Source organism: Amblyomma maculatum, chromosome 2 (genome assembly GCF_055883805.1).
Source record: "Amblyomma maculatum isolate TAMU_Amacu chromosome 2, ASM5588380v1, whole genome shotgun sequence".
NCBI lineage: Eukaryota > Metazoa > Arthropoda > Arachnida > Ixodida > Ixodidae > Amblyomma > Amblyomma maculatum.
In genome coordinates, this window is record NC_139345.1 from 224,023,833 (window position 1) to 224,048,586 (window position 24,754).

At 45.0% G+C, this 24,754-nt stretch overlaps 2 protein-coding genes across 4 annotated transcripts in view; one reads left to right on the forward strand and one right to left on the reverse strand.

Moving 5' to 3' along the window:
* The window catches only part of LOC146201376 (GATOR2 complex protein MIOS-like), a 264,250-nt gene that overhangs the window by 108,074 nt on the left and 131,422 nt on the right, over positions 1 to 24,754 (forward strand). For all 3 annotated transcript variants that reach the window (XM_084595804.1, XM_084595805.1, XM_084595806.1), the window contains 3 exons: positions 3,145 to 3,263; positions 4,283 to 4,404; positions 20,281 to 20,424. In XM_084595804.1, the coding sequence (XP_084451930.1) occupies positions 3,145 to 3,263; positions 4,283 to 4,404; positions 20,281 to 20,424 (385 nt within the window). The remainder of the gene's footprint in view (positions 1 to 3,144; positions 3,264 to 4,282; positions 4,405 to 20,280; positions 20,425 to 24,754) is intronic.
* On the reverse strand, positions 7,929 to 8,758 carry LOC146201377 (uncharacterized). Its single transcript, XM_084593016.1, has 3 exons — positions 8,528 to 8,758; positions 8,253 to 8,431; positions 7,929 to 8,005 (listed from the first exon to the last, which is right to left on the reverse strand). Exons 1-3 carry the CDS (start codon positions 8,701 to 8,703, stop codon positions 7,929 to 7,931), a joined length of 432 nt encoding a protein of 143 aa, XP_084449142.1. The 5' UTR covers positions 8,704 to 8,758.

The following is a 24,754-nucleotide window of genomic DNA, read 5'->3' on the forward strand; positions in this document are numbered from 1 at the left end:
GGAAATTAACAATATCAAGCCACGCTAACCTTTTTCTTTCTTTTATTACCATTCCAAGCTTTTACTGAATTATCTCGATGCACTCATATATATACACGGATCAGACGATGTGAGCGCGTGAAGGCACCAGGTTCTTCGCCCAAACCGGACTAGGAAAACTAACTTTACACGCAATAAAAAGAAAGCCAGAACGGAAGTTGAGCACCCTAAAGCCCTCTGCGATTGGCTGCCTCGCGAGCTGCTTCCGGGCGACACGCGAAATTTTCTAAAAACCCAGAAACCGAGCGACGGCGACGAGCGGCAATGCTTTGGCGGCCCTCAGCCCGTCGCGCGGCATGTCGCCGCGAATTGTCGCCTCATGCGGTTAGCGCTTAAGTATACAGGGCATAAAGTAACTTTTGCAAAGGACGAAATGACGCTCAAAAAGCAATAACGCAACAAAGAATATAAGTTTTTAAAAAAGATTGGCTGATCTCAAAATAGTTGAAAGAAAAGAAAAAATGGCATTGCAACAAATTCATGTGTTTATGATACTGATAGGTTGAGTAAGGCAGATTTGAACACAGAATTATCAGAGATTTCGACCACATACATATGATCGATAGTAGAGTACCGTTTCCGAAAACCTGCTTGATCCTTTGCTTGATTGCAGTCTAAGGTTGCCCTGATTCCATTAACGATTATCTTAGTAAATACCTCATACGTAACAGACAGTAAGCTGATTGGTTTGTAATTTTTAAGGTCCTTAGAGTCCCCCTTCTTATGAATGAGGATAATGTTTGCATTCTTCCATGGTTCCGGTACCGTCGATGACACCAGGCACTGCGTATACGGGGGCCAGTTTTTCTAACACGATATCCCCCCCATCCTTCAGCAAATCTGTAGTTATCTGATCCTCTCCAGTTGATTTCCCCCTTTCAATAGTTTTTAATGCTTTCTTGACCTCGTCCTTCGTCACTGGTGGAACGTCTGACTGTTTTTCCCTACCGCCAATCTCATTACGGTCCTGACTACTTTGGCTACTGTAGAGATCTGTATAGAACTCCTCGGCTACTTTGACTATCTTGTCCATATTAGTGATGACATTGCCTGCTTTGTCCCTTATCGCATACATCTGGTTTTTGCCTATGCCCAATTTCTTTTTTACCGCTTTAAGGCTTCCCCCGTTTTTTACAGCATGCTCAATTTTCTCCATGTTATACTTCCTTATATCGGCCACCTTGCGCTTATTGATTAGCTTTGATATCTCGGCCAATTCAATCTGGTCTGTTGGATTGGAAGCTTTCATACTCTGGCGTTTCTTGACCAAATCTTAGGTCTCCTTAGACAGCCTACCGGTATCCTCTCTAACTATCCTACCACCTACTTCATTATAGAATATACTACCTCAATCCTTTCCTGAAAAAAAGGATAGAAAGGAAAGCGTAGCGTAGAAAGGAAAGCATAGCAGGGGACGGCAGAAAGTTAGGTGGGCGGATGAGGTTAAGAATTTCGCAGGGGTCAAGTGGATGCAGCTAGCACAGAACCAGGGTAATTGGAGAAATATGGGAGAGGCCTTCTTCGTGCAGTGGGTATAGTCAGGCTGATGATGAGTTACATCTTATCTCGCTTCGATCATCAACACAAAGCTGAAGTGGCATCTTGCCGCACTAATTTATACCATTTTTCCTTCTTACCAAGAACTGCCACTGAATGGAACTGCCTTCCTGCCTCCTCAGTCACCATTTGTGACAGCGCCAATTTCAAGCTCACTGTTCAAAGTGCCTTATAGTTCCTTCATTTTTTTTTTTTTTTTTTTTTCATTATGCAAATAATGTAACTCTACCGCTTCTTTCTGATGTGCCTACGGGCCTTGAAAGTATGTACAATAAATAAATAAATAAATAAAATGAGAAAGCTGCACAAGCTAGAACCATGCAAATATGACGTGAACTTGCCACACAAGGATTGTGTAAAGTTAGTACGCAATAAACTAAAAGCTGGGTGTTGAACTACTTGGGTAAAGAACAAGCTGCATTCTGTCAAGTCCGTTGTAGGAGAATGGAAATATACCGTCACCAAGAACGTTTTATCAAAGTTACTTTGTCATCTACACATAGGACACACACACATCATGCATAATTTTCTCCTGACAAAAAAAGACAAGCCACTGTGTCAAATGTGCGGAGATGAGCTCTTTGTCAGTCACATTTTAATCTCATGCCCGTGACGTGAGGATCTTAGGAAACTAGATTTTACTGTATTTTATAATGAACACATTCCATTTCATCCTGCATTGCTTTTAGGCAAACAAGCATTTGTCGATTTTTCTCTAGTTTGTACGTTTCTTAAGATTGAATGAAATATGAGTGTCATAAATCTAAGCATAGCAAATCATCTAACCTTGTGTTTGCCGTATCATAGCCCCATATAATAACTTACTGATTGGTCCCAAGATTGATTCGTCGCCTGCCTCGAACTGTCTTGGTTGGTTTCAACCATATGGCTGTCGATTTGGGATCATGTATTTAGCCTCTCAGTTTGCAGTCTGAGACAGAATCTAAGGCTCCTTAGAAATTGGCAAAAAGAACAGATGATTAATTTATGGTATGTTTCACCAACCAATAGCATATGGCAAAACCTCTTGCTCTGTTATGAACAAGGATTTATGCTTTGTTGTCGTATTACTTGATCTGTTGAACATGTTGGTACATTACGTGCTCAGAGCAGGCATTCAAAGAATTAGGCATACTGTATGCATCACCATCAAAGCTATTGTTATCAACAAGATATATATATATATATATATATATATTTGTGTGTATATAAAAGAAAGCTGTAATGATATTTGCTTCCACAGTTTTGGAAGAATAACGTCATAAACATAAGACACCACTAGCCATTAACACAGTGCTCTGTCATTGCTTAAGGCATATGTTTTTATGGTTCGACTCATTTAAATATCTTGCACCAGTACCTTTATACGCAGCTACTGAGCCCCGTTTGAAAGTGGGATGCATTATTTAAATTTCACGAGTGCAACATTGGTCGTCTATTTCACCCGTTCAGAACTGCCTTGCCCTCCTGAAGTTCTTGAATTTTGACCGTGATTTATGTAAGCAAGTGTTTTATTTTTTAGCTGCATAACTAGTGTGTGCCGTGCAGGTCCAATGTGCTGAGTCTGCTCACCAAGGAGAGCAGCGTGGTGAAGCTCTATGATGTGCAGCACCCGCAGGGCGTGGCGGATGATGTGGAGCCCACCATGGTGGAACGCACAGTGCAGCGTATGTGCACTCATGCTGATTATAGCTGTCTCAGCCATACCCCTGTCTGTTCTGGCAGTTATCACACCTGTATACTGCCAGGTATATACACCCGAGGGCGTTCTGCATGCTGATGTGGAGTGGAAATTCTGTGATGGACTTGTGAAAAGTGTGGACACTGCCAAAAAAGTGCCTGCTAGTTTCAAGGGGCTGTGAAATCAGAATGAGGATGGAAGAGAAATCTTTCTTTATTGCCCTCAAGATTGCGAGAAGTCCAACATGCAGTCCAACTGACATTTGCTATGGCTTTGGCCAATTAACAGGGGCCACACCGGCAAGGCATTTTTACTGTCATACCTATCATTTGGTACATATGTGGCCAAGAATGTAAACAAGCTAGTTTTGTCACCTAATCTGTGCCTACACAACCTGGAAGTGCCACTCCTTTGTTGCATTTGTTTTGCACTGTTCTATGTTCTTGGCAATAATGCCCATAGGAGAGTAACGAAGTTTATCTGAAGAATAATCAACCGCCTATATTGTTGTTCACTTTTACCTGCACCTCTTTTGTGCTAGTCTCTCATCGTGGAGGCTCGGGTGGCTGGATTGCTTGGCTGCTTGATCTCAACCACGGCTGCGGAATTTCAATAGATGTGGACTTTGCCATGTTGCTTTGGGACATTGAAGGCCCATAAACCAAACTAAGCATAAAGCAAACAAGAGCCCTCGATTAAGATTGAGGTTTGCTGTGGCAGGCTGTTTAGTTTCTTTCATTCATTAGATCACTAAGCTGCTGGGCTAGAAAAAATTTAAGTGCCATTTGCACACAGTCTGAAGTAGCATGCTGAAATCATTTTGTTAGCGGTAAAAAACACACGGACACAAAGAACACGACGCACAAGGGACACCCGCTAGTGTCCCTTGTGGGTGTCCCGTTTGTGTCGTGTTCTTTTACCACTAACAAAATGATTTCAGCATGCTATTACCAACTGAATTAGCACTTGTCCACACATGTGCATGCTTGTCTCTGCATTGTCCAGCATTCCCAAGTGCAGTGGTGCTGAGCTCCTTCGCCTGGCATCCCCACGACGAGAACCGGATGCTGGCTGTGACATCAAGCAGCTTGGCTCGAGACTACACGGTCTTTGACCGGATCACACTGGTGGGTGTGTCCTCTCTCAGACACATGTTTTCCTCGTCCGAGCGGTTCAGTGGAGGGCTGTGCAACCTCTTTCATTTCATTTATGTCATCCTTAAGGGTCCGAGGGGTAAATACAATCTTGATGAAGGCAGGCACAATTAACACAAACACTACAAATTGTAAAAGGCAAGAAAAATAAAGACCATCAAGGCATCCGTGGGATCATGCGGCAAGCAAATTTGAAAGCCAATGAATGATTGGTGGTAACACAGATGAAATGCTTACACATCTTGGAGTTTTGTGCGAAATGTTTTGCGATCGTCGCATGCAACTATGTCGTTAGGTAGGGCATTCCAGAGAGTAATCGCATTGGGGAAAAATGAACTGTTCATAGCTGAAGTGCGGCTCCTGATACCTGCTATGGGGAGGCTGTGGCTTAGGCGATTGGACGTTCGAAGCGGTGGTTGCAGCAAAGGGTGTCTGGAAGCAGGGTGGTAAAAGAAGCTGTGCAGTAGGCAAAGAGGGAGATGATGTGGCGCGACTTTAGAGTGGGCAGGGAGACAAAGCGTTTAAGTGCAGTAATGCTGATTTCTTTGGGGTATTCAAAAGTGATGAAGCGGGTTGCACGATTTTGGATGGCTTCGAGTTCGGCGATGAGGTAGGCTTGAGATGGGTGCCAGATTGATGATGCAAATTCTAGTTTGGGACGGATGAAAGTTTGATAAGCCAGTTTTTTTCACTTCCGCGGATGCCGATTTGAGGTTTCGCAGTAAATAACCTAGAACACGTGAGGCATCAGAGCATATTGTTTGGACGTGATTGACCCAAGATAATGAAGATGAAAGATGTAATCCAAGGTACTTGTAGGATGATGTTTCGGCAACCGGGGTAGCGTTGATGGTGTATTAATGCTGAATTACTGTTCGTTTGCGGGAGAACGACAAGAGTTGGCATTTGTCCAGGTTCAAAGGGATGAACCAAGTGTCACACCATGTGGCTATTGCATCAATGTCTTTTTGTAGTAGGTGGCTATCGGTGAGATGACGAATGGGACTGTAGATGACACAGTCGTCCGCAAATAGTCTTTGTTTAGTATCTATATTAGCTGGGAGATCATTGATGTAAATGAGGAAGAGTAGCGGGGATAAGCCGGCGCCCTGGGGGACACCTGATGTAACATCAGAAAGGGATGAGCGGTAGCCATTGCTTGATGTGAATTGTCTGCGTTCAAGAAGAAACTGATTGAGCCAGGTTATTATATTATCAGGGATACCTAGAGAGGAAAGTTTTGCGAGCAAGTGTGAGTGCGGAACACGGTCGAAGGCCTTGGAGAAATCTAAAAATATGGCGTCAATTTGAAAGTTTTCGTCCATAAAGTGAAGGATGTCATGAGTGAATTCAGCCAGTTGAGTTTCGCAGGAGTAGTGTTTTCGAAAACCGTGTTGATGGGGATAAAAGAAGTTTATGGAATCTAGGTGGCTCATTAGGCTGGATGATATAAACATGTTCAAGTAATTTGGAAGGGATGCTGGTTAAAGAAATAGGGTGGTAGTTGGAAGGATTTGTGCGGTCACCTTTTTTGAAGATCGGGACAATTTCTGCTATTTTCCAGTCGTCAGGGACGTCTCCGGATTCTAATGATTGGGCAAATATTAGATGCAGTATCTGGCATGATACTACACAGGTATTCTTTAGTAGTTTACTGATTATCTGGTAGCAACCAGACGATGAAGAAGTATTGAGTGAACTGATTAGATTAGCTATGCCTGCCGGAGTGACTGTAAATTGGGGCATGGCTACTGTTGAGATGGCTGGAAAAGGATTTGGACTGCCAGCTGCTGGGGAGAACACTGAACAGAAATAGTCATTTAGGATTGTCACGCTCTTATCACTGTTTATTGGTTCACGGTTAACGTGTAGAAGCTGAATTCTATTGGATCGTGTCTTAGGGGAGAGAATGCGCCAGAATTTATTGGGGTTTGTTAAGAGGATTGAATGTAAATCGGAGGAAAAAAACTTTTCCTTGGCGGAGGTCAATTCTTCGTTATATACTTTTGCGCACTGATGGTACCGTTCCCATGCTTCGGGATGCTTATGCAAGTTAGCTGTTCGATACAATCGTTTTTTCCTATTAACTCTTTCGCTACCACGGGAAAAAGGGCAGTTTTTACTGGGTGCAAGGAAATATTTTTTGCCGAGTAGACACTAATGCCTTATTTACATTGTTTAGTATCAAAATGTAGCTAAGAGAATCTTCTACTCAATAACATAAGCGTTGCATATATATTTATTACACAAATTAGTGAAAAAATGTTTATAATTCAAAATTTTATACAGTGAGGGTATCATTCTTCTTGAAAAAACAGCAAAACAAAAAATATCAAGAGTAAAATGTTTTGAAGATATACATTTTGTAGCTAATTATGTGTCAAAAAGATGGTACAATTGTCGGAGGGTATTGCGCAAAAGTGTTCTTTCGGCAAAAAAAAAAGTTAGCAGGGGTGTGTTGCGTGCCATTGTGCAAAGCAGTCCCTCGTAGGGATGAAACACAAATACACACCACAGGGCTGACAGAAAACTCCAGTTTTCCTTTCAACTTTGCTTCTTTCATAGCAAAGCTTGCAGTTACGGCGCTTTTCATGCACCTGGGGCTTGTGCTCCGACTTCTTTGGAGGAGGGGGAGGGTGAACATATCTGTCATCCATTCCAAAAATCTGGTTGACCAGCTCAACTCGGAATGCAAGCTGGTCAAAGCCACTCTTTCTGGTGAGCTCCTCTATCTCAGGGTGATGTTGCCTATGTCCTTGGAATATGATAAAGCTGTTGACGACAGCAATGTCTATACAGTGAAAAAACAGTGTCTTCCACCACCTGACACACTTCATCAACACATTATAAGAAGCAATAAGCTGATCAGACTTATCAACACCAAGCATGCTATTATTGTAGTCCTCTATCAAGAGCGGCTTCCTAATGGGGATCTTTGTCCATCGGTCTCCTTGCTTTACTTTTCGCATTGCAGTGACGTGACTATTGGCAGTGTGTGCTGTGCTCATCATGTTTACAGCGCGCTTGTCTTTCCACTGCAAATACAGCACATCATGGCACCGCAGCCAGCGAATGTCCCCTCGCGTTGCTCTTTTCTCCCAAGTGGTGTCTTTCAACTGGGAGGGAAATCCCCGACGATCTTTGCGTGTTGTTCCACAAGAGAGAGTTTTCCTCTCAAGGAGATGTTCAAAGAGGGAGGTGGACGTGTAAAAGTTGTCAAGGTAGACAATGTAGCCTTGATCTAAATATGCATCACACAGGCGGGTTACAACGTCATAAGCTAGACTATTTGAGCTGGGTGTTTCTCGCTTCCTGGTGTAAACACTGAATTGCACAGTGTAGCCTGTGCTTGAGTCTGCAAGGACCCACAGCTTGTACCCCCATTTGACCCCCTTGTCACGCATATACTGCCGAATCCCCGATCGTCCTTTTGATTTAACCATTCGTTCGTCCACGCACAAATTTCAGTATGGCTGAAAATGCTGACGTGACATCATTCATATGCTGCAGTAGATGTGCGATCCTGTGCAGCTTGCCATCGCGGACGGGGTCGGTCTTCTCAGGGTCCATGACACTGAGAAAGGCAAGGAACGCAAAAAATCGGCTCCTGGGCATAATCTTAGAAGGAATGAGGCCCGAAAATAACTCTTAGGTATTCCAGTATAGATGGAGGCGAGGAAGTTCCACAATTCCCATGTAGATCAGGATTCCTATGCACTGCATCACTTCGTCGGGACCAAAATTTTTCCATGAGCCGTCCTTTTCTGCGTACGACTGCCTCTCTGAAATATGCGTCGATGCATATTTGTTTGTGTTGTCGCAGATCGTGTTGATCAGCTCAGCGGTGAAGAATAGTTTGAAGACATCAAGGGCCCGCGTGAAGCGCCGTGCCTCACTCCGGACTGCGCCGCCAACTTCGACTCCCGGGTTTCGCTTCGGTAAAAACTGCACGCGCTTCACAGCTGCTGGCAAGGAATCACGTCTGTATGACGTTGAGACCCTGAAAATAAATACCACAGCTGTGAGCACATGCTCCGCCGCTCATAACTATTTATTAGTAACCGAAATATGCGCCGCGCATAGAGCCGATACTCACCCGCTGGATGTTCCAGCTTGGCTTGGCACATCCTCCTCAGCGGTGCTGAAATCAGACGTGTCCACATCTTCTGGCTCACTACTGCTGACTGAATCCGTAAAATCAGCTCCCGAAGCGCTCAATTGGCGAGAAACAAGACGTCTTCTAGGAGCGCCCGCGCGCGATGACGACGCCATGATCGAAGCGCGGGCTCGGCAACCCGAAACTTTCGCGGCACGTGGAGAAGTGCCGCAAAGCGAAAAACCAACAAAACAAGGCGGAGCACGTTGTTTGTTTCCCACTTTATAACCTAGATGGCACTAGGTGCCCGTAAACCGCGCGAGCGCGTGAGAGCGCGAAAATGTGAACCGTCGATCAGATTGATCGATTTGAATGGGCACGGTAGCGAAAGAGTTAAGAAGCCTTTTAAGTTCTCTATTGAACCATTCGTTATTAGAATCGGATTTTACAATGAAGGATGGAATGTGCATGTTTTTCAGGGTTAGCATAGTGGTCTTAAAATATTCCCACTTGGCATTGACCGTGTGAGAATGATAAAAATTCTGGAAAGAGCTGTAGAATTCTAATAGTGCACGGTTGATGGCGTCAAAATTGGCCCTTTTGTAGCCAGCTATTACCTTTTGTGTTGGGGATCGTTTTTTAATGGGAATGAGAGGCGGATGTGAAGTAAGTTATGGTCGCTAATGCCTGGCAACGTGGTTATACCTTTTACGTCGTCGGGGGTAAGGAGTAGGTCAAGAATGTTGTTTCCTCTTGTTGGGCTTGTGATGACTTGTCGTAGGTTAAAGTCAAGTGTTAGGAGGAGGAAATGTTTTGCGTCGGTGGTAGGTGTTCGATTAAGCACTGAGAGTAGGGGCCAGCTAATGTTTGGGAAGTTGAAATCGCCAAATAAATATATGGGGGAGTTTGAGAAGTTATTTCTGATATTGGTTAAAGAGCAATACAGAGCATCACAGAATGTTGAATTGCTATCCGGTGGCCTGTAGCAAATGCCAAGAACAATTTTTCTAGCCCTGTCGTTCAAGCATGCTCACGTGAGTTCAAGAGTGTCGTCGCTATTAATGTGAGATGATGATAGGGTGTTCTTGATAGCTATGAGGACGCCCCCCCCCCCCCCCCCCCCCCTTTTTTGTTTTTCCTGTCATGCCGGTATATAGTGTAGTTAAGATTAGGGGAAAAAATTTCGGAATCTCCGATATCTGCGTTCAGCCAAGTTTCTGTTAATAGCACAGCATCAGCGTCAACATCCGTAATGAAACTTTCAAGATGATCATGTTTTGGGATTACACTTCGGATGTTCGTGAACGCGATATTTAGATCAAGGCATGGCGATGGGTGCCGGACGGTGACAGAAGATAGTACCTGCTTTTTGGAGCGTCATGTTTTGCTTTCAGAAATGCTTGCAGATGAAGGTCCTGCGCTTCTTCGCGTGCTGGTTGCAGAGTTGGTGTTTTCTATTACGCTTTCAGTGGTTGGGTCGTAAATATAGCATTTATTGCCTACGTAAAGCATGTCAAAAGCCAGTTTAAAGGCACATTTCCGCGGGCGAATGAACTGAAGCAGTTCGGAACGTGCCTGCCGGGTTGGAAATTCAAAAACTTCTCTTATTGCGTAATTGGTCCCTTTAAGTTTCCGCCCACAGGACAGAATGCTCTCTTTGGTCTTAAACTGCATGAATTTTACAATTATGGGGCGCTTTTTGTCGTTGCAGTGATTTCCAATGCGGTGGGCACGTTCAATGCTGTTTTGGTCAAGATGAAAGTCGAGGTGATCGGCACGGAGTGCCACAATTTTGTTTTCTGATTCAGACCATGATTCCGTGCTTGTGTCATCGAGGCCTAAGAAAAGCAAGTTGTTACAGCGCATTCGAATTTTTGTATCAATGCTGGCAGCTTTTAAGACTGCTATTTCGCGTTGGATGTTGTCTGTTTCGTTGGGGGGTGTATCGGTGTTAGGTTTTGACTCTGATGACTCTAATTTGGCTATACGATTACTTAAGGACTGTATTTGTTTTTCCTGTGAAACTTGAGTGGCGGTGAGGTGATCTATTTCAGCACGCAGTGCTTCAAGACTTTCTTCTAGCCGCTGCACGCGCGTTTCAACGGGGTCAGGGTTGAGTTCGACATCGCCTGATATTAACAGCAGCAGTTGCGACAAGTATTTGAATGCTAGCACATCAATTAATATGCGAAAAGCACTACGCCACTCGAAGTCATAGGGGCATGACACCTCTAACAAAAAAGGGTTGCTACTTCGAAATGTCTTACAATGGTTTAGGTAACTGACCTGAAACATCAGGAGTGCGGTGCGCATAGTGCGTTGACCGGTGTCATGCCCCGTGTGGACCGAGCGGCTTTGCTGGTTAAATAGGGTAGCGTTGCGTCCCGTGATTGGTGACGTTACGGACAGCAGTGGTTGCCAGATGGGGTCGGTGATTATCGCTGAGACCGGCATCCCGAGCGTGGCGTGAGTTGCATCTTCGGGTCCAAAGTTCCAGCGGGTGCAGTCGAAATTTCGGATGGCGGATAGTCCAGGAAAGAGCACGTACAAGCAGGTGGCCAATACATCAGTACCTGAAACATCAGGAGTGCGGTGAGCATAGTGCGTTGACCGGTGTTGTGCCCCGTGTGGACCGAGCGGCTTTGCTGGTTAAATAGGGTAGCGTTGCGTCCCGTGATTGGTGACGTTACGGACGGCGGTGGTTGCCAGATGGGGTCGGTGATTATCGCTGAGACCGGCATCCCGAGCGTGGCGTGAGTTGCATCTCCGGGTCCAAAGTTCCAGGCGGGTGCAGTCGAAATTTCGGATGGCGGATAGTCCAGGAAAGAGCACGTACAAGCAGGTGGCCAATACATCAGTACCTGAAACATCAGGAGTGCGGTGAGCATAGTGCGTTGACCGGTGTTGTGCCCCGTGTGGACCGAGCGGCTTTGCTGGTTAAATAGGGTAGCGTTGCGTCCCGTGATTGGTGACGTTACGGACGGCGGTGGTTGCCAGATGGGGTCGGTGATTATCGCTGAGACCGGCATCCCGAGCGTGGCGTGAGTTGCATCTTCGGGTCCAAAGTTCCAGGCGGGTGCAGTCGAAATTTCGGATGGCGGATAGTCCAGGAAAGAGCACGTACAAGCAGGTGGCCAATACATCAGTACCTGAAACATCAGGAGTGCGGTGAGCATAGTGCGTTGACCGGTGTTGTGCCCCGTGTGGACCGAGCGGCTTTGCTGGTTAAATAGGGTAGCGTTGCGTCCCGTGATTGGTGACGTTACGGACGGCGGTGGTTGCCAGATGGGGTCGGTGATTATCGCTGAGACCGGCATCCCGAGCGTGGCGTGAGTTGCATCTTCGGGTCCAAAGTTCCAGCGGGTGCAGTCGAAATTTCGGATGGCGGATAGTCCAGGAAAGAGCACGTACAAGCAGGTGGCCAATACATCAGTACCTGAAACATCAGGAGTGCGGTGAGCATAGTGCGTTGACCGGTGTTGTGCCCCGTGTGGACCGAGCGGCTTTGCTGGTTAAATAGGGTAGCGTTGCGTCCCGTGATTGGTGACGTTACGGACGGCGGTGGTTGCCAGATGGGGTCGGTGATTATCGCTGAGACCGGCATCCCGAGCGTGGCGTGAGTTGCATCTTCGGGTCCAAAGTTCCAGGCGGGTGCAGTCGAAATTTCGGATGGCGGATAGTCCAGGAAAGAGCACGTACAAGCAGGTGGCCAATACATCAGTACCTGAAACATCAGGAGTGCGGTGAGCATAGTGCGTTGACCGGTGTTGTGCCCCGTGTGGACCGAGCGGCTTTGCTGGTTAAATAGGGTAGCGTTGCGTCCCGTGATTGGTGACGTTACGGACGGCGGTGGTTGCCAGATGGGGTCGGTGATTATCGCTGAGACCGGCATCCCGAGCGTGGCGTGAGTTGCATCTTCGGGTCCAAAGTTCCAGGCGGGTGCAGTCGAAATTTCGGATGGTCCAGGAAAGAGCACGTACAAGCAGGTGGCCAATACGTCAGTACCTGAAACATCACGAGTGCGGTGAGTATAGTGTGTTGACCGGTGTCGTGCCCCCTTTTTTGGGGGGGCATGACACTATTGTGAAAAATCTTCATGCTATCCGAAATGTGGTCATCAAAAAGCAATTGCAGTTCACTTGCTAAAACACAGGGAATGCATTTATATCAGACTATTTACACTTGACGAATTTATCAGATTTATTGCAGCATCGGTAATGGGTCGCACATTACTTGTGGAGTACCAGCTGATACAACACTGGTAATGCATATCCCGCACACTGCCACACTTTGAAAGTTGGACTAGTTTGTAAATAGTTGTTACGGTTTCATTTGACCTGCATGCCATTTTTTCGGTCCAAAATATTGGGCCCTTCTAAACACTCAGAGAGAGTATTGAGGGCAGGAAGAAGGAGACTTTTCTGATTGGCAAGAAGGATGAGGGGATGTGGAAGAAAAAGTATAGTGGAGCACATTCAGAATTTGTCAAACTACTATAGTCGCTCTCGATAGTGCCTTGGAGGCAGCTGTGGCCACGGTCTAAGCCTAAACACTCGCAAAGCTTCTATTCAGCACTTACCATGTTTGTTAGCTTCTCAAAAGTGCACATGCAGTCGTGTTATGCCTGGCTGCCACACGCTCACAGGTGCATCACTTCAGTATTCAGCAGGTTGCTGTGACATGACAATGGAAGCACTGCTTCTGGAGTGCGGCAATTGCTAGCACGTTTCAGCCTTTACAATTTTCTTGCGTTAAGCAGCTTAGTCGAGAAGACAATAATGATCCTGGGTGTGCAAATATTACATATGCTGAATATAATTTTGAATAATTGAAGGGTAGTTATTTGATTCATACTTTCGCAAATATTCAGCAGTAAATCCGGTTTTCATACCTCAAAGGACGTCCTCAAATGGCGCAAACATCCTCGTCCCAAATAGGACATTTGAAGGAACTTTTGAATGCATATCAGAGCCCATTGTCCTCAAAACATCCTCCGTAGCTTGTACGCTACTGGACGAAGTGAGAGGGAAAATTTCTCAAATTTCTTACAAACTTCTTCTCACAATATTGTGGCTTTGCACTGAAATGTAAGACTGGATCCTCAGGGCGATGCAGTGTCCTCAAAAATAGATAGAAAATAGGGGGGGAATAGGTCATGTGTCTTTAGGGAACCATGACGCCACAAGTGGTGGACCAGGTGATGGACTCCATTGTATGGGTGGTCACGTGGTAGCTAAGAAATTATTTCTAATGCTGTAGCTATGATTATGTTACCTCTCCACCATCGTGAATTTGCAATTGACAGAGAAACGGACAAATGTAAGTACTCACGCTTTTAAAATTTTGCACCTGTCACTACTGTGCCATCCCTTAATTAAATCCCTGGAGCCTATAAAAGCCCATTCACACCTCAAAGGCCTTTTTATGTTCAGCTATGTGCTTTTCATGTGTCAACTTGCACTAACCTTCGTAGGCATCAAGGTTGGCGATTCTTCACACCCAAATTGATCAAAGGAGTTAAATGTTGTGCTAGTCTTAATATTTTTAGAGCAAAAAGACAAGTGCCCGTATTCGTCTTGTCTGTATGTCGTCCTGTCGTTTTGCTCCAAAAATATGGCTGTGAAGACATCTCGATCGCTTCCATCGAAAGAACCACAAGATGAAATGCTATTCTCAGATGCGATCAGGGAGAATGGAGCTGAACTTGGCCGAAAATCTTTGATGGGGAAACTGAAGAAAGCCTCTCTTGCGCCAAAGAAGGAGACATTTTGAAACTGTGCTGCAAGCATGCCTCTCTGGCAATTTCTTGTAGTTGATCAAATTTATCAGTCTCAATATGTTCCCAGCCACAGCAGCTGCTTTTCAATGGAGGCGAAAACGAGGCGCCCATGTGCTGTGTGATGGCAGTGCACGATGAGATTCCCAGGTGGTCGAATTTTCCAGAGCCCTCCATTTGCTTTGGGACATTGAACACCATAAATCAATCAGTATACTTGGTATTAATTTTCTGATGCTCGTCTTAAGGTTTTCAAAAGCTGTTTCTACATCATTGAAATGTACAAGACAGTTAAACTGAGAAAAAAACATGATTACAGTTAAAATGCAAGGAAAGCCTAGCAGCCAAGCAAAGTTTCTTGGTTTCATTTAGATCCAATCCACAGGAAAAAGGTGATACATATCTTCTTAACGCAAAAGCGTTACTTCCCTATGTTCACAGATTTCTATCTGCAGACTGCGTCCGCAAAATCGTGTCCGCAGCAGTTGCTAGTAATTCAGAAGTGGTAGAGGTTAAAGAGTGGTGTCAATCGATAGAGGCTGACGTAATGTTGCTGCAGAAAAAATAATTAGGCCAATAAGATAATTAGTTAAATTAATATGAATAACTGGTTCACAGGAAAGGAAGGGCGCAGTATCTGTCATACTTGTTCTGTGGACACCTGAACCGGATCGTAAGGGAAGGGAGGAAAGTGGGAGTGAAAGCGGAAAGGGAGAAACGGTGCCGTAGTGGATATGATTTTAAGGATGTGACGTCACGCAACAGGAACTAGAGTCGAAAAAAGGGCATAGGAAGGGATTGGCACGCAATTTGAAAGTACCAAAGACTCAAATGGGCAAACAAGAAGTGAATTAAGCTACTAGAAGCACCCAGAAGCAACCAACAGCAGCATCCGTGCTTTTGCATTACTCCAATGTAGATTCTGCAGTGCTCTTTAATATTTTTTTTATGTACTTCATTCATAAGTCGTGCCCATTCCATCATTGCAGAAGTTAAGTCCAGAATAATTTTTTGGCTTGTCAGTACTCTTCATCATCATCATCTACCTGACTATACCCACTGCAGGGCGAAGGCCTCTCCCATATTTCTCCAATTAACCCGGTTCTGTGCTAGCTGCATCCACTTGACCCCTGCGAACTTCTTAACCTCATCCGCCCACCTAACTTTCTGCCACCCCCTGCTACGCTTTCCTTCCCTTGGAATCCAATTTGTTACCCTAAGCGACCATCGGTTATCCGCTCTTCGCACTACATGTCCTGCCCATGTCCATTTCTTCTTCTTAATTTCCACTAGAATGTCGGTAACTTGAGTTATTTCTCTGACCCACTCTGCTCGCTTCCTATCTCTTAATGTTACCCCTACCATTTTTCGTTCCATAGCCCTCTGGGTTGTCCTCAACTTAAGTAGAACTCTCTTGGTTAGCCTCCACGTTTCAGCCCCATAGGTGAGTACAGGTAAGATGCAACTGTTGTATACTTTTCTCTTGAGCGATACCGGTAAGCTGCTAGTCATAATTTGCGAGTGCTTGCCAAATGCGCTCCATCCCAATCTTATTCTTCTTGTTATTTCCTTTTCATGGTCCGGATCTGCGGTTACTACCTGTCCTAAGTAGACATATTCGCCTACTACTTCCAGTACTTGGCTACATAATGTAAACTGCTGTTCCTTCCCGAGACTGTTGAACATTACCTTAGTCTTCTGCATATTGATTTTCAAGCCTACGTTTCTACTTTTCCTGTCTAGGTTATCAATCGTTATTTGCAGTTCCTCCCCCGAGTTGCTTAGCAAGGCAATGTCATCAGCAAATCGCAGATTACTGAGGTATTCTCCATCTACCCTTATCCCTAACTGCTCCCATTCCAAGTCTGAATACTTCCTCTAAGCAAGCTGTGAATAGTACTGGGGAGATTGTGTCTCCTCGCCTAACACCTTTCTTTATGGGAATTTTGTTACTTTCTTTATGAACTATGGTTGCTGTGCAGCCACTATATATATCTTCAAGCACTTTCACGTACGGCTCGTCTACCCCCTGATTTCGCAATGCCTGCATCACCGCCGAGGTTTCAACTGAGTCAAATGCTTTTTCGTAATCAATTAATGCTATGTATTGGGGCTGGTTATATTCCAAGCATTTTTTTATCACCTGGTTGATGGTATGGATATGATCGATAGTAGAGTACCGTTTTTGAAAACCTGCTTGATCCTTTATTTGATTGCAGTCTAAGGTTGTCCTGATTTTATTAGCGATTATCTTAGTAAATACCTTATACGTAACAGACAGTAGGCTGATTAGTCTGTAATCTTTAAGGTCCATAGAGCCCCCCTTTCTTATGAATGAGGATAATGTTTGCATTCTTCCATGGTTCCGGTACCGTCGATGACACCAGGCACTGTGTATACAGGGTGGCCCGTTTTTTTAGCACAATATCCCCCCCGTCCTTTAACAAATCTATAATTATCTGATCCTCTCCAGCTGATTTCCCCATTTTCATAGTGTTTAATGCTTTCTTGACCTCGTCCTTCGTCACTTGTGGAATGTCTGACTGTTTTTCCCTACCGCCAATCTCATTACTCTCCTGACTACTTTGACTACTGTACAGATCAGTATAGAACTCCTCGGCTACTTTGACTATCTTATCTATATTCGTGATGACGTTGCCCGCCTTGTCCCTTATCAAATACATCTGGTTTTTGCATATGCCAATTTTTTTATTTATTTTTTTTCCCGCTTTAAGGCTTCCCTCGTTCTTTACAGCATGCTCAATTCTCTCCATGTTATACTTCCTTGTATCGGCCACCTTGCGCTTATTGATTAGCTTTGATATCTCTGCCAGTTCTATCTGGTCTGTTGGATTGCTTTCATACTCTGGCATCTTTTAATCAAATCTTTTGTCTCCTTAGACAGCTTACCTGTCCTTGTCATTACTCTCTCGTTGTTGTTCTCCGTCGCAGTGCTCGTAATTTGCAATCATGTACCAACTAGCTCAACTTTCCGTAATACAGCTTACCGGTATCGTCTCTAACTATCCTACCACCTACTTCTATAGTGCACTCAGTAATGATATCTCTGAAATTATTGTTCATTCCTTCTAGGGTAATGTCGCCATCCTCGGTTAGAGCTGAATATCTATTCTGTAGCGAGATCCTGAACTCTTCTGCCCTCCCCCTCACCGCTAATTCGTTGCTGGGTTTCTTTCTTACTAATCTGTTGCGTTCCTTCTTCAGATTTAGGCTAATTTGGGACCCCACCATCCTGTGGTCACTGCATCGCACTTTCCCGATTACCTCTACATCTTGAATAATGGCGGGGGTTGAACACAGTATGAAGTCAAATCCATTTTTAGTCTCACTGTTAGGACTTTTCCATGTTCATTTCCATGTCCCTTTCCGGTTCTTCCTTTCGCTGAAGAAGGTATTCATGATTCTTAAGTTGTTGCGCTCTGCAAACTCAACTAGTAACTCCCCTCTGCTATTCCTAGAGCCAATGCCCTAGTCACCTACTGCCTCGTCTCCTGCCTGTTTTTTCCCTACCTTGGCATTGAAGTCACCCATTAGCACAGTATACTGAGTCTTTACTTTTCGCATTGCCGATTCTACATCTTCGTAGAAGCTTTCAACTGCCTGGTCATCATAACTACATGTGGGTGCCTGTACAACCTTCAGTTTATACCGCTTAATAAGCCTAGTTACGATGCCTGCTACCCTCTCATTAATACTATAAAATTCATCAATATTACCCGCTATGTACTTATTGACAAGGAAACCTTCTCCTAGTTCTCGCCTCTCTGGTAAGCCTCGATTACACAGTACATGCCCATCCTTCAGTACAGTATATGCTTCATTCGGCCTCCTAAGCTCACTAAGCCCTATGACTACTATTCACACAATTTATATCATAACAATGTAGCGAAGAAAAGGTTCAAGTTTATGCTCAAATACTGTGGAGCACATCACTCAACCACTGAGTTGAAGGGAAGCACAGTTTTCTCGCATTGGATAGCGTAAATATGGCACGGAAAGCGAATCTTGTCTTCTATAAGGGGCAGGAAACATATAAAGTCTCGGGGCATTCTTAACCACTTATTTACTGAAGGAATTATGGCAGTGCCTCCTACTGCTTTTGTATCGCACTAATCACTAAAGTGCAAACGAAACAAATAAGCAAACGAGTTGCATATGCAAAAAGGATTTTTTACCTCAAGCGAGCCCAGCAGCCATCAATACTTGCCAGAACCCCAACTATACACGAACTGCACGATCCCCAAAGCACTTAACCAATCGTGCCCCCTTGCGCATCTGATCAGGGTTGTTGAATTTCAGGCAATGACGAAGTGAGATGGCACGCGGTCAAGTTCACCGGGAGGGCTGCTGCCACCAACGCTTCTGTCAACATAACAAGCTGTCATGCACAGCATCTTGCCCTAGTTGAACTAGCTAGGTAAAAAAAAGTTAACGCTCTAAAATAGGTCTTAAAGAACTAGGCATGATGCGTGGTCTGTATGGGCAGCAACCACTCTTCATTTCTTATCATCTCAATGACAAAGAAAAAGTCTGTGCATCATTGTGATATTGTAGCATGTGAAAATCTTATTTTCTAAGAACCTGTAACTAATGGAATTCGTTACCCACATTATTAACTAACATCCATGATCTCATTCAGTTTAAAAAGGTCCTTGCAATGCTAAGTAATGTGTTTGTGTTCATTAACTGATTTATTATGCTGATTTGGTGCACTACATCACATTTTTCTTAACCAAATCTCTAATGTACCTTTAAGAAAATTGTTAACCATAATTTTTACCTCTATTATTTGTATTGTATAAATTATGATTGATGTTCTTTTTCACTGTTGTGAAAGTCTCTTCCCCTCTGTAATGTACGCTACCCTGAGGACAAAAGAATCAAAGGGAGAAAAGAAAAAAAGGAACCAACAAAATGGAAATTCCTATAGAGGGCAGGAAGGGAGAACACCTCATTTAAGGAAAGAGTAAAGGAGCAAGCTAACTGTGAATCAAACGAGTTTGCACGGAGCAGGCAAAGAGATGAGCGGGCACATTGATGCGCAAACCAGAGGAAAGGTAAAAAGTGAGCGAGACGGGTGATGTTAATTATTTGTTGTCAACAAGCCACCGTTGCTTATTCGTGCAGCAAGGTCAAATTACACGCGAAAAATTCTTCGTCTTCTACATCTGTTTCTATCGCAGTCACAGCCAAGGCCAGCTGCACAGCCCTCTCGCCAAGCTGTGCCAGTGTTGCCTAGCAAAGCTGTGTGCGACTCCTCCTCATTAAAAAAAAAAAAATTAGTCTCCACTGGGAATCGTACCTCCATTCCTTGAATCCCGAGCGCTTTGCCACTGTGCCACGCCCCGAATTGTGAAACGCTCTTCATTATTTCGCTTGTGTACCGTGAGCCAATGGCTTGGCGCCACATTTGAATGTATCAAATACTAAAACAGTTAAGTCAGTCAATCAGGGTGACGTTGAAATGTATCAAATACTAAATAGTTAAATAAATCAGTCAATTAAGCTGACTTCACGCAACCTGAAGAAAAAGGAAAAGAGAAGAACGCTTGGTCACCCGCAGCTAATGCTTTCGCTCCATATTCCGTTCAACCCTTGTAATGTTTTTAAGCATGCACGACACTACTGATTCACAAAACTGCACTTAATAATGGCCCTAGACAAAAACAATGCGGCAAAAATATTTGCCTCTCATCATCGGCCACAATTTACGAGAAAATGGCCCTCAAAAAGCGGATATTCCCCATGCCTCCCACTACATCACGAGCTGCTGAGTGAACTGCTGTCTTGTAGCGCTTAGAGGAATTTGACACCGGCACAGCTCGTTGTATCCCCACCTATATGTCTTTCACCGTTCCGGAGCCTAAAGATTTAACTGTGCACTGCATTTGTTTATGACACTGCACCTTCCACCTCACGAGAGAAGTTCGACAAAAAGGGTGTGTTTTGTGCCCAGAACTGGAGCCCATTGTCGGAGCTGGTGTGGACCCAGGGCCGCAAGCTGGTGCACTGTTGGGACGACCGAGACAACAGCTACGAGCTGTCGGGGGACATTGCGGTCAAGATGCGCAAGCGGGCCCTCCTCGGGTACGGCCTGGAGGTGAGAAACTCTTTTTGACACATTTTGGTCAAGATTATTCTTATAAGGCTCCAAAAGGTCGAGGTAAATTCGGCCTTATATCTCGAGTACAGTTGTCTCTGCAAGCATGCATTAGGTCTGAGTCGTTAGTGGATTTTTGAATGAATGCTAGGCTATTCCCAGTGCAGATTTGTAGCTGTCATTTTTTGTTGGGGCATGGATTGCAAAGAAAATATAGAGCCAAAGTCACAATTCATCATGCTTGAAAAGTGAGTGTCCTTGCATTTGGCTTGCTTCTGGAAGCAAAGCAAAATAAATTGGGAAAAAGCAGATATAGTAAAAAAAATTATGGCAGATTACACTCTTCTCATGTGAGACTGATGACACAGCAATGCTGTGTGCATTTGATAATACTTCGAGACTCGTCATTTCTATCTGTTGTCGTCAGCGGAGAAGTATGACAGGTACTTGAAACCAGTTTGAAACGCCGCTGATGCCTGCTGTACTGCTTCTGTATGCTCTATAGTGCGGCATTCGACAAAGTGCTAAATGAAAGGCGCCGCATGCCTGACGGGTTCAGCTTCTTACATGTATGAATTGCCTGGTGAAGTCATCGGTCCTGACCGGATGTCATGTCATGATGACGTGAATTCCGGTTATTAGAGATGATCGGATGTGACGTCACGATGACTTCACATCCGGTCGTGGTGACGTCACATACAACAAGACACGCTGTGGTTTCTGCGTGGGCATAGGCCACCAACTACCGTGGGTTCGAGCGTCGCGCGAACCGAAATCCTGATCAGCCGTCACCACGCACACACTGACACAACGCAGCACGCATTCAACCTCCGCAGGGAGGAGAGTGCTTCGCTGCAAAGACACAAGCCTCCTAGTTCACACAGGACACATTTATTCAACGCGATAATAAACATCTCCAGCGGTACACAAACACTCAGTTACCGCGTCCCAGGAGTGCGTGAGGAGCAATGCTTTGCTGCACGCACGAAGTGGCAAGGAATGTGCTCCACAAGCATGCAACGGCGAGCTGTGATCTCTCTCTCTCTCACGGTGACCAAAAAGTTCCTTTGAGAGAGAGTGGGCAACCACCGCAAGGTACGCCTGTCGCGGATCTTTGGATCATGATCGACAGGCTCGAGCTGCGCTGTCAGGTACGACCCAGAGCGGGCGAACTCGAGTACACACTGGTCTGCACGGACAAAAGCCGGCGGACAAGAACAGTAGCGTACGCACCTTGCCCCGCTCGGACAGTCGCGTGAGCGCAGTCGTCGAAGTGGGGTCGTGTTCGCCAAAAGGCGCCAATGAGAAAATTCACGGGGCACCTTCGGACACCTCTTTGCCGCCTAAGGCGGGAAAGGATTTAGGGAGTAAGGGGAGTGGGCGACGGCCGCACAAAAGACAGCCGCCGAAAGCACGAATCTGACAATGTGACGTCATCATGACGTCAGTTCCGGTTAGACATGACCAGATGTGACATCGTGATGACGTCACACCATCCGGTAATGATGTCACGCCCAGTCATGGTGACATCATTACTGCAAACATATTCAGCTGCACATGATACAAAGAAGCTCCTACATAAACAAGCATGCTTATTTCTCTGGAGGACATGAGTGCCCTCAGTGTATGCAGCACTGCTTTTGGTGTGCTAGCAGCAGGGCCCAGTGAGCTTGTGTGGTTTCCACTGTGGGCACGTTTTGCTCAAAGATGTGTGTGTGGAGGCATTTTTAGCATTAAAAAAGGGATGTTTGCTCTCAGTGAAAAATGAGTTCTACTGCTCTATATTTCTTTGGCAGCAAAAGATGCATTCACTGTTGAGGAAACCGCTCCGTTCATATTTGTGGCGCCAGTCTGTGTGGAAGGATGGGGACAGCAACACTGCACAGTACCCAGAAATGTGGCGCAACAAACAATCACAAGAGACAAAACACAACACCAACTGGCCCCTCAAGCTGTTATTTTGAGACACTGCCTTTCCCATCTTACCAAGGAAATTCTGTGTGGTTATAATTAAGGTGTGCGACAATTCTAAACTTTGAGTATGAATCAAATATGCTTGTTAATCGATTCATACTCGTACTATTCGAAAATTTGATATTTGTAATTCCCAATATTGGAAAATTATTGAGTACACCAGAAATTTTCAAATTCACCGCAATGCTTGACCGTGTTGAGTGTTCAGTGAAGCATCTTCAAAACGTCCTTCTTGCGAAGAGGACCTTCATTTCAAATGCAGACTGTGCATCAGATAAAATTACTGGAATGCAAATAGTTTTTGGCTTTTTAATTTGAACATTTTTTATGGTCTCTTGCAGGCCCAGTTAGAAAATGCTTATACAGTCGAACCCGGATATATCAAACTCGAAGGGGATCGCGAAATAATTCAATATACAGAAATCGGCTTGTGACGGCACTTACGATGTGAAAACACGATACTGTATTTGTCGTGTAATCAACCCACTCGCATAATGAAGCCACCCTCCACTTTTGCACCCGAGAATTTAAAAAGAAAAAACGTTAAGGCCAGCTCGCTTACATGCAAGAGATTGAGCGATCTCAGCGACGAGCGGCAGCGACAGAGTGAAAGATTTCAAACTTGTTGGAACTGCGTCCCTCTCGCCACAAGCCACCGCGGCAGCTCAAAACAGGGTTTCTGTGTCGCCAGAAATCGCGAGCGTTATCGCTTGCATGTCGATGGCGCGCGTCACTCCGTTTCGGGCGTCTCATCCACAGCTCATTTCTTGGCAGCGTGCCAAGATGCTGCGCAGCGATGACGTCGTGGCGTGTTTATATTTTGATAGCTTCTGCCATGGCAGGGAGCGAACTTGGCAGAGTGCCCGTGATGGCTTGATTCCACATGCCTGGTTCGATTTATCGCGCCGCACTTGGGGTCGGCGTCATGATCGCAGCAGCTGACCGCGTGCTTTCGTTGATTCATGCATGCAAGGATAAACGACTCCCGCAAAAAAAAAAAAAAAAAAAAACACCTGTTGTTTTTAACGTCCGCAGCCGCCATATCTTACTACGCCACGCGTACAACACAACAATAAGAATGAATGACTCTCCCCCCCCAAAAAAAAGAGAGAGAGAGAAATCTGCCGCTTCTTGACATCCACAGGCGCCATAGCCACATCAGCCGCCGCGCACAGAGGGTTCGCAACACACGCTGGAGAAAGCGTCCGACGTCTGTCTGAAAACGGGCTGAGCTGGCTTGGCGCGTGCGTAGCGCGTGCTGAAGAAGAGAGATAGCTCGGCAAAAGAATGGGCACACCCACGCACATGGCTTGCAAACGTCATGTGCTGGCGTACGGGAAACGATAACTGCAGATGCGCGTGCCTTTGGGAATGGGCACGGCGCTGCCCAGACCAGCCGTTGCCGAACTGTCTCCTCTCTTTCCTTCCACGCTTGGCTTGAAAACGTCACTCGGCAAACGGCCAAGGGGGATGCAATCATCTTTGGGGAAGGCACACTTTCCAGTGCGTGGTGCGGAGTTCGATATATTGAAGGACCGGTGAAATTGAGTTCGATATATGACGCGGCTTTCCTATACTTTTACATGGGATTTTCAAGGGGATATTTCGTGAGTTTGATATAACTGAAATTCGATATATCCGGGTTCGAAATAACCGGGTTCGACTGTACTGCATTCAGTACAGCGATATGACAGTTTTCATGCAGGTCCTTCTGTACAAAACACTGGCGAACAGTCCGAGATCGGAACTCGTTAAATCCGGACACTGTGGAAAGGTCCTCAGTTGAGTCATTTTGCGACGCACTTAAGCAGAACGCAAGTATGTGAAATATATCTGCCCAGTGATGAAACAGTACCCTGTCCACTAATTGACTAATTTTTTTTATTGTTTACGTTTTCGCTCTGCTTCTCGCATTACCATGCTGCACTGTTTTATGTTACAGCCATGGTGTACAGGTAGCACTGATTTCTTTCCATTTTTTTATGTGCAACCTTTGTTGAGAATGTCTTTATTTTGTATCCTGTGTTCTGTTCGTACCATTGTATCGCCCACTCCTGCCTAAGGCCTACAATTAGGCTGGCAGTACTTTTAAATAAATAAATAAATGTACTACTACTTATGGTGGAATTTTCAGTACATTCTGTGTAATTTTAGTTTAATATTATTTGCAAATACCATGCAAAATCTGAAATAAATGATGTAAGCAATGCCATTGTTTTAATTTTTTTTTTATTTTTCCATATTCATATTCAAAAATTGCAATATTTGCACACCCCTAGTTGTAATGCAATGCTATGCTCCCTTAAAAAGGCACCCCAGACTTTTCTTGTTCAATTTTTCCTATCGACCGCAGGTC

What these genes read in the sequence shown, in the direction of transcription:
- LOC146201377 (XM_084593016.1), bottom strand. Translation starts at nt 8,703, where the DNA reads ATGGCGTCGTCATCGCGCGCGGGCGCTCCTAGAAGACGTCTTGTTTCT. An exon ending in CAAGCTGGAACATCCAGCGG is followed by an intron (nt 8,432 to 8,527) that starts GTGAGTATCGGC and finishes ATTTATTTTCAG; the next exon opens with GGTCTCAACGTCATACAGAC. An exon ending in TGAGCTGATCAACACGATCT is followed by an intron (nt 8,006 to 8,252) that starts GCGACAACACAA and finishes TGCCTTTCTCAG; the next exon opens with TGTCATGGACCCTGAGAAGA.